General features: G+C 35.2%; 1 protein-coding gene across 1 annotated transcript; it reads left to right on the forward strand.

Annotated features, from left to right (window-relative positions):
- Positions 1-197: 197 nt before the first annotated feature.
- On the forward strand, positions 198-8,905 carry LOC118263446 (uncharacterized). Its single transcript, XM_035575450.2, has 2 exons — positions 198-665; positions 6,763-8,905. The coding sequence occupies exon 2, from the start codon at positions 6,785-6,787 to the stop codon at positions 7,667-7,669; it is 885 nt and encodes a 294-aa protein (XP_035431343.1). The 5' UTR covers positions 198-665; positions 6,763-6,784; the 3' UTR covers positions 7,670-8,905.
- Positions 8,906-9,644: the final 739 nt, after the last annotated feature.

Consider the following 9,644-nt stretch of genomic DNA (forward strand, 5'->3'; position numbering starts at 1 on the left):
TCCGCTACAGCTGTATAAAAATTAAGGAACTATCATTGATAAGTTGGTCTTTCTTACTGTTTAAATGCATAAAATTAAATGATTTGGTTTACGTACTTTAATTTAATTTATTCCAAAGTAGAATAAATAAAATAATTTAAAAAAGGAACATTATGTGTGTAGGTGTGGCTGAAGGGATGGTGTTGCCAGTCTTATAATATACTGCCGACAGTTAACATTGGTGACGGTAAAATGAACAGCCCTGAAAAAGTCATAATTTTTTTACATTTTTTCTTTAATTTTTTGTGTCATTTGTAAATGATTGGAGGAGGAGTTTTAGTGAAATATCATTTTTTATAAAATTGCTAAATAATTTATAAGATACACTACTGTTCGTTAAAATATCATGCAGAAAATGACTGACAATTGGTGTTTTATTTACTTTAATTGAAATAATGTCAGTAACGTGAAGTGTAGTACTAATTTTCAAATTCATTGGTGCGATAAATTTTCTAAATGTTAACGTTTATAAATCATACACAATGTAGTTCTTCTTATTTTAAGTGTTTTCAATGAATGGGTGTATAGAATTTTTCAATAATTTGCCAAGGACATGTACATAATAAATCATCGTTACTCACGAAGTTCTTCAATTCCTGCGGGCGACGAATCATGCTATTCAGCTGGTAAATAAAATATTATTTTTAAGCCTATATTTTCTCCATGATCTCTCATATGTTTGATTATAATTCTCGATAAATATGTGATGTCTTACCTTGCATTGCCACATTTATCAGAACCAATTTCATTCATCATTTAACATTAAATCCGTCTTATTACTATGATATACATCAATATTATAATCATCATTCAGTAATATTAATAATTGAAACATCAGCTTGGCTGTCTCTATAATAATTTCATTGATACTGAGACAATGTTTTTTTAATTTTGTCATTGTATGTTTTTAGATCAGAACCTAATGGTCAGTTTTTCATTCATCCTAGTTCAGCCCAACCTGTCTATTTCAGATTAGCACTTTGTTGTTAACATACCTTTATCATATTTTGATTTGCATTCACAGTAAATCTGTAGGATATTTTAAATAGAGAAATGCTTTATTTTAAATATCCTACAGATTTATTGTTTGTTTTTTAAAAAGGTATATATAAAAATTATACTGACTCATTTGTATTAGAACTCTTGTGGTAACTCACAGTTACTCACTATTTGTCTAAAGATGAGGCTCAATAACCTAATCAATATATTAAGCTTTACATTAGTGCTATAAATATCAACATGTCTCCAACATTGTTCCTGTTAAAGGTAGAACTATTATTAGGAGTTATTATGTACTATAATAATCTTGTTAAATGTCACTGGTTCCTTTAACCCATGGTGGGTCGGAATGCAGATCTATGTGAGACACAATGTGTTTTCTATTGTGTCTCATATATCGACAGACAAGAGGTTAAAAGGAGATGATAATTTTAGATTTAAAATGTTGAAAAGTGACACATTGTGCTTACAATATTTCTATGCTGATTTTAGTAAGAATGTGTGAACTGTTTATAAATAAACAACATGCAAATTAAAAGAATCTTTAACCACTTGACTGCAGGTATATAAGACAAAATAGAAAATGCATTGTGTCTCGCAGAGATCTGCGTTCCCGGCGTACAACGGGTTAAATCTAATCTTTTAGTTAATGCATGTGTAATGAGAATTTGAACTGTCACTGCCACTTTCTTCTGGTACAGAGAAGGGAAAAAAGAATATTTTTATTCTACAATAGGATTCTTAAAATGAATGAGACCAAAGGTCCCATTTACAAATGCAATCTAAAAAATATTTGTGAGCAAAGAACTCAGATTAATCAACAACTTCCTTTGTCTATGAGACAAAGATAGTTATTCCAGACCTAATGAGTAATGGTATGACTTGGCAACTTCAGTATTTTTATCATTACAGTTTCACCCTGTGTGTGGGACATAGTCTGACAACAAGTGACAGAAAAAATAAAGTTTTTAAATCAAATTTAGTACCACTAGTTGACCATAAGTTATATTGCTGTGCATTGAGCCTATAGATATTTGATATGGTTCATAATTTTCAATATCTACAATGTGGGCAGCAGCCTATAAGGTAATGTAATTAAGTCATGGCACTCAGGGCTACATAGCCACTTGAACACTACAATCGGCGCAGGCTATCTAAAGTATGAATACATTAGCAGCGCACATGGCTGTAGCTACTATCAGCCTGGATCAACACACTTAACACTTGTAGGTACTCAAGGCTACATGCAAATACCATTTAAACTTCTAACTTTGTAGTTAATATCAATTTTGTACAGCCTTTTTATTGAATATTAATCTTTTAAAATAATAAAAAAGGCCAGTGGGATAGAGGTGACATACAAGCATCCAGGTCACCTGGTGCTAGGCATTCGGCGCCGCTCATAGACACATTAAAGGAGTCTCACAAATGTTTTGCCGGATTGGGGATCAGGTGCAATTTGGGCTCCAGTACCTAGTCACGTGGGTGAGCCGTACTTCAATACGACTGGAGTACCACGCCCTCACAGAAAAGCGGTGTGAAACAACGTTAACGTTGAATTTCGCCGTGTAAGTGAGGTTATTGAAGTTCCAATCCTGGCCACCAAAAGTCGAATAATGCGTTCTAATTATTTAATCCTTTGGTGTTGTGGGTGTCAATGAGTGGCGCTGATTGCTAGTCATCAAGTGATTACTATTCCATTAAAAATTGAACTGTTGAAACTGAATATTTACTGAACATAGACCAGACCTGCAATTCCGTAATGTCAACAGTCAGCGTTCGTCTGGTACAAGTACTTGAACTTAAAAAATAAACAGACGACAGTTTATAGGTACATAGGTACGTAAATGAAACATCTATCAGCTGCCCTTTTCACCAATAACTAGACACGATAAAATTTATTTTTTCAATAACTAGACAAACGACTGTAATATATAGGGCACAAAATTAGCCGCAAAATCGTATTAAAGTGTGTCTCGCAGGGATTCCGCAAGCAATAAATCTTGAGTTCCTAATTGCCCACCGTTTGACACGCGGACCGACCAACATGAGCCAATGCCTTGGGAATTACGTCGATCGGTAGAAATCCATTCAGATAATGTATCGTAGGAACTTTGTAGATTTCTCGGAACAGTAACGTTAGCAACGATGTATCGGTATAATATTTATAAAAGCGTTATCGTGATAATGTATTAAAACGGAGTAGAGAACTAATAAAAAATAATAATACACATGTTTAAATCTCCAGAGGTTGAAATCTACTCATATCATAGCATTTTACTAGCAGCCGTAGCACGAAAACGACATGACCATTACTGCCGTGCCAAGATAAACGCAAACCGCAATTTCGTTAATAAACACGACGGTTTAGGGAAAAGCGATCGATTTTCATAGTGAACTGGAGCCCGATAGTTACATGATTGGGTAACTCGTTCAATTAAAGTAAGCCATTTACCGTGTAGTCTCAAAGGTAAACGAAATGGGTTCTACTCTACAGGAACATGCGATTAACTATTGCTACATTGCCAACTTTACAGGTATTCACAGCCAATGTTAGGTCTCGGTTAGAATTCGTCTGATGAGATGGGAGTTATTGTGAACCCATAGGGCCTTTGTAATTAATACTACTCTTAACCATGTAAAAAAGGCTTTCCAACATCCTGAAATCTGCATATCCGTCTGATAGTAAAAAGACAAATCTGGTATCTAAGGTCCTTTTAATAAAGCCAAGGGACCTTATGAATCACGTTTGTAATTCCTTCACCATACGCATGGTATGCACTGTGTTAATATTTTCTTGTACGCTTGCCAAGTTTCACTGAATTTTACTAGTTATTGTACGGCCACTAACATACTTCAATTTACAGGTACCTGTTATACCTCCCTGCAAATCCCTTCTAATAAGTTTTTTAATTCATCAAATTGTAAGTTAAATACTACTCAACTTGTGATGTTATCCACTGTGTGTTTCATAATTTCCTACCATGAATTTGCTTATGAATATAGTTTTGAAAATTGTCATTTCCATCTAATTTATTTGTCCTAATAGTCTCATAAAAGGGTTCAATTAGATTTTTGCACCAAGTTACCATAAACGTTTATAATAAAACAACACGATGAGCATTTCCTTGCTTGAATGGTTCAAATCGAGTCGAAGGTGTTGGTTAAAGGCAACCCTTGCTTATTGTTATGGGTTCCTTTTATAAATGTAATCTTCAAGTTAATCGACATTATCGTTCTTTGTGTTCTAACAAACAAAATTTCTTTTACGTTTCTTATTGAATTGTACTTATAGTCTTATTACAAAAGCATAGCCGTGCTCGCCATTATAAAACTCAATATTCCGTGGAACATAATTCACGTTCCTGTTCCTATCCTCTGCTTCTTTCGTTCGTAAAATGTATATTTAGGTCCAGAATTTTTGCGTCATAAAGTTTAATAAAATTGCGAATTTCCTTTGTTATATTGGTGCATACGGTTAGTTGTTAACGAAGCAAACATCGCCCATATTGTGGGTAATGATTTGAGCTGTTACTTCTTCATGAGTGACCGAGTGCTCCACCTGCGTCGCTATATTTAGTTTCATTGTGTGTTGGGTGTAATACATCGATCTGCCGTGCAATTTAGAACTGCGTTGTGTACCTATGTGTACGTTAATAAAGTTATTGTGTATGTACACGATATGGTTCTAATATTGTATGAGAACTAACGGTAACTGCGGAAATATTATATTAGGTTTACGCTATTAAGAAACATATTCAACGGTTGTATAATTATAAAAGCAAAAAGTAAACAAGTGTGAGACTCGAGCCCAATTTTTAATTCCAAAAAGATTGATTAACTAAAAAAAATTCATATGGCAGTGCGAGAACCTTTTAGTACACTACTGTAAGAAGGAGGACATTTTAGTAGACTATTGTCAGATACTCTTGATGATTCTATTACATTTTAATTTATCTGTTTTAGTCAGTGAAAAATGGGAACACTTTTCCACTGTGTCAACATTCAGAGGATGATGCATATGAACTAAAATACGACGTTTTACTTTTTAAATGCCTTTTATAATAGTTAATATATAAAACTACTAGTGTTTGAATGTTTCAGGAACATACACCCATTTTCTAACGTAGTAAAATAAATCTAAAGGTCAATATTGCATTGCACTGAACTTGGTAGACAACACAATAAGTCCACAAAATAAAGGTCCTTGTGTCTATTTTCATAAGCTTTGATAACGTTTCGTTTCTCATGGCTATCTGGATTAAGTACGTGTACATAATTGGGACAGGCACCCTCGTCGGTTTTAGCCTCTTTCGTGAATAACCGTTCATTGTTTTATTCAGCCGTTGTTATGAGAGCTAAATACTTGTCCTACATAAAGACAGGTAGTTTTTTCTTCAGTTTGAGAATCCTCGAAATCAAAATTAATGTTGTCGAACTATTGTGTTATTCTGTTACTCATAAACTTGTCAGACAGTGGCTTTTAGTTTGAGACGTTTCTATTTATAAAGTCAATAGAAAATAGAATAGAATATAAAAGATTGAACAAGAAGAAAATTCAATTATTGGATAGATCTACCTATCGCACCTGTGGGCTGAGTGCTTTCCGAATATTATCTTGATTGAAGGATCAAATGGAATTCGATATTAAATTTGGGTTGGCTGTGTCTAGAAACGTGAACAACACCTAAACCGACCGATATTATGCCCTCATATACATTCCACGCTGCGTATATCATATTTGTTTTTACAACGTCTAACTTAGAAACTTTGTTAGAATATTCGTAGTATATTTTATTTGTCCAACCAGATATTTGTAACATTTCCGCTGTTGGTTTTTGTACCCACAATTTTCTACAAACAAGACAACTCTTTTTTCTTGCACTTTTCTCGGTGTTGGTGTTTTGTTAAAACTTGCATTTCTTTTATGATTTCCTTATCCGCATGATTCTGTTAATTTATTTTTGTATTATAATAATAATAAACTTATTTTTAATTCTTATATTCCTTGTTTTCTGAAGGGATAAGCTGCTTAAATGTCTCATCAAAAATAATAATGTTCTGCGTAAAAAGTCTCTTGGTACCGTAGATTACAAATTAATATTTGTAACCGTAGCTACTATTGTAGCTTTTAACCCTGTAAACACCACAACCCTGAAAATGTGTTAAAACTTAATATTAAAATGAAAATTTGAAATGTAACCATTTCACAATATGCACGCCGTGTCCCAGATATGTCGGGAGTGTAGTCCGATGCAACTGGCGAACGGAAATCGCCTAGCGACAACATTGTTGTGCGGTCTCTCTTGTTCGACTCATGAAGTAGGTACGCAGTAGCTGCTAACATAAATCAAATCCACATGATCGATACGTTGGATTCTACTAGCGCAGAATTTACTTTCATAACGGTGTTTGATTTTAACAAATACAATTTAGAGAACCAGTGGGTTTATCTCTAACTAAATATATTGATATAGGTAATTCGTTTCAGGTAAAATGTTAGTCACTCCCATAGATAGGCTTTATCTGATAAGCATTAATCCTCTTACCTGAAAAAAAGCTCAAATAATCCCGTTACCGAACCATCGAAACAGTTAATTTAGTTAGTTAATCCGTATAAAGTAATGTTAAAACCTTACGATTTTTGTGTAGAAAATTAAATACAAATTGTAGCAATATAATAATTATGTAGTATAATTAACAGTTATTTTCTTTTGTCTGCAGGCGATGAACGTTTGACCGCGCGATGGATCACCAAGATGGATGGAGTGGCGGAGAGTCGGTTGCGGCCGAAAACTCTACTGAAAATTCCCGGGCCGCGGAACGCGACCGGGTCCGCATCGAGTTCTATGCTACTTATGACGTCATGACGGGCGTACGAATAGCCGCCACCCTGGGCGGCTTCTTTGCATTAATGGTATTTTTGATCGTTTATAAAAGCCGTAGTAAATCTGTGAAGGCTTTAAACGATCCAAAAATAGTAGAAATGGCTGAAGCTGTTGTCGCCGAAGAACAGGCAGTCGAGGAGGAGAGGCAATTGACTGCAGCGCTTGAGGAAGCGCTGTCAGAGCGCGCGCGCTCTCGACCGTCAATAAGCGAGGAGCCACCTTGGCCGCGAACAGCACGTTTTGCGTCATATGGAGGTGGCTATGGAAGCTTGCTAACACCGCCCCGCCGGTTATCGACCGCTCGCGGTGACTCTCTTCCTGGTTCAGCCTTACGTTTTGCAGAGCGTCGGTCGTCAGCTGGTCCCCGCGACCGGCGGCTGAGCTCAGCGACCTGTTCTAGTTCCGGGAGCTCTTACTTGGAAAGACGTGGGTCGTCAGTAGTGTGTGCTTTGCCAGAACGCCGATTATCGCCTTGTCCTAGTGAGAGACTTGCCCCTCTCGCGTCAGTGGGTAGCGTAGGCCCGTCCTATGCGGTAGAGTGTGAACTAGCGTCCGTGGGTGCGGATTCAGTTTTTGCAGAGGACGAAGCGGACTCCACTGACGATGAGGTGGAGCAGTTTTCGACAGATAGTGGAGGTGGTGAAGCGACATTAGTAGGCGAGTGTACGGAGCTTTCAAGTCGTCCCACACCACTGCCGCTGCGGTTAGATCGTGCTTCACATTCAAGAGAAACGTTGTTCTAGTCTATGCCAAATGGTGATGTAACTGTTGGCAAATTTAATGTTAGTTAAACATATTAAAATATCGACATTTTCCATTTCTAAATAACTATTTATTTGTATTTTAACATATCATAAAATTTGACATATCATTTGGTTTTTATTACCAAATCTAAATTTTCTTCAAATTCTACTAAGCTAACGCACTTTATACATTACCTAATATAAAACTGCTAACAGCTTCTTGAAGGCAAGGTTTCATATTGTTTTTAGCTTGCATTTATGCTTTAATTTGTCTAACGAGAAGTAGAAAATGTGTCGATGTTTTAATATGTGGAAATTATTGTAAATAGATTGTTTTTGTTGATATATTGATGTTTCATAATGTTGATGTTCCCAGCCCATGGAGAAATTGTAAACAATGTACTAATTACTTGTATATGTTGCGTATGTGTAGGGACACATAGGTGGCAAATTAGTTAAAGTTTTGCTCATGTGTATTTATTTTGCTAACGGCTGATCAATACAATAACGAACATTATCCACGCATACTCATCAGATCTGGTTCATTCACCATAGTGTTCGATTCGATGTAAAAGTAATATGTAAAGATTTGCCGAATTAGTCATTTGTAGTTACATTAAATTAATGTAATTATTTAATATAATAGTTTTCGACGAATTTTTAACTTCTGTAAATTGCCACTCTATTTACAAAGTTTTCAAGTCTACCGGGCTAACTGCCAACCCCACTGAAAGTGCGGTTGATGATCTAACCAAAGCATTGCCGACTCACATGGTGTTTGTACAATGTAGATATTAACTTATTAGGGTAGATAGTCGTCAGTCAAGTCAATTGCGGATGTGTATTTGTATAATACTTATTAGTTTTGTAAACTACAGTTTTACTTAGAAAACAAGGGCATAGAACATCAATACGTCCTTTGAACAATAAATATGAAGTTGGAAGCGGCCTAAGATGTTGCTCGTACCAATGTCATTTTCCAAGTAAACTGCCACTGTAAGCTCTTGTTAGTAACGATGTTACGCGGACACCGGGGTTTTATTGATTCTGGGTGTTTCGATCCCGCCACAGCCACACGCGGGCCCAGTAGATTGATTACGCATAAGTCGTTTTTATTACGATTTAGATTTACGTGTTAGTTTATGTAATGTTCGTTGCTCGAATTAAAAAGAGCTCCCTGTAGTCTGTAAAATGTTGAAATGTATGTAAAAAATTGTAAATATAAAACACAACTCATTTATTGTTTCATTCCGAACTCCTGCAAGTAGGTGATTTGTTTATGTAATGATTTTAAGTAATGAATTAATTTAGCGAATTAAATTAAAATGTCTGTTTAAAATTGAAAGGTAAAGTAATTTTAAATCGAATTCAACTTAGATTACTGTTAAAATAACTCTTATAAAGTTTATTAAGAAGACATGTTACGATTACGATGTTCAATGATTCAGGATTATCTAGATACAGGCCTTCAGGCTATTGTCTAACTCCATATACTAAAAGTTTACAACCATCATCATCGTTCGTAAGTATATAGTGGAAAGTAAAAATTACTCCAACATAAAAACAGATCAATGGAAATTATGTAGTTATGCGAATGACGTTGAACGGATTTCCTTGCAAACGACTTCCTCGTGATATCTCGTATTCATAAATAACCACTATTTGTAGGTCAATGGATATGTATCTATAATATAGATCACATCTAATATAACAACTAGAATCCGTGACAGTTCACAATATGGGACTGATATCTTCCATATAGTCGATTTTTATAAAAACCTGCTACATAGATCAGGTAGGATTAGGATACCTACGGTACTTCTCTTCTGTCCGTCACAACATAGCTAATCATTATATAATAAACAATGTATTAATGCCTCTAACGTAGTAAATTCTATCAATGGAAAATAAATATCATCTTGAACAAATGGTAAGTAAATGAATTGAACTTCTATTGGTGTTGTTTATAATCTCT

Source organism: Spodoptera frugiperda, chromosome 27, assembly GCF_023101765.2.
Source record: "Spodoptera frugiperda isolate SF20-4 chromosome 27, AGI-APGP_CSIRO_Sfru_2.0, whole genome shotgun sequence".
NCBI lineage: Eukaryota > Metazoa > Arthropoda > Insecta > Lepidoptera > Noctuidae > Spodoptera > Spodoptera frugiperda.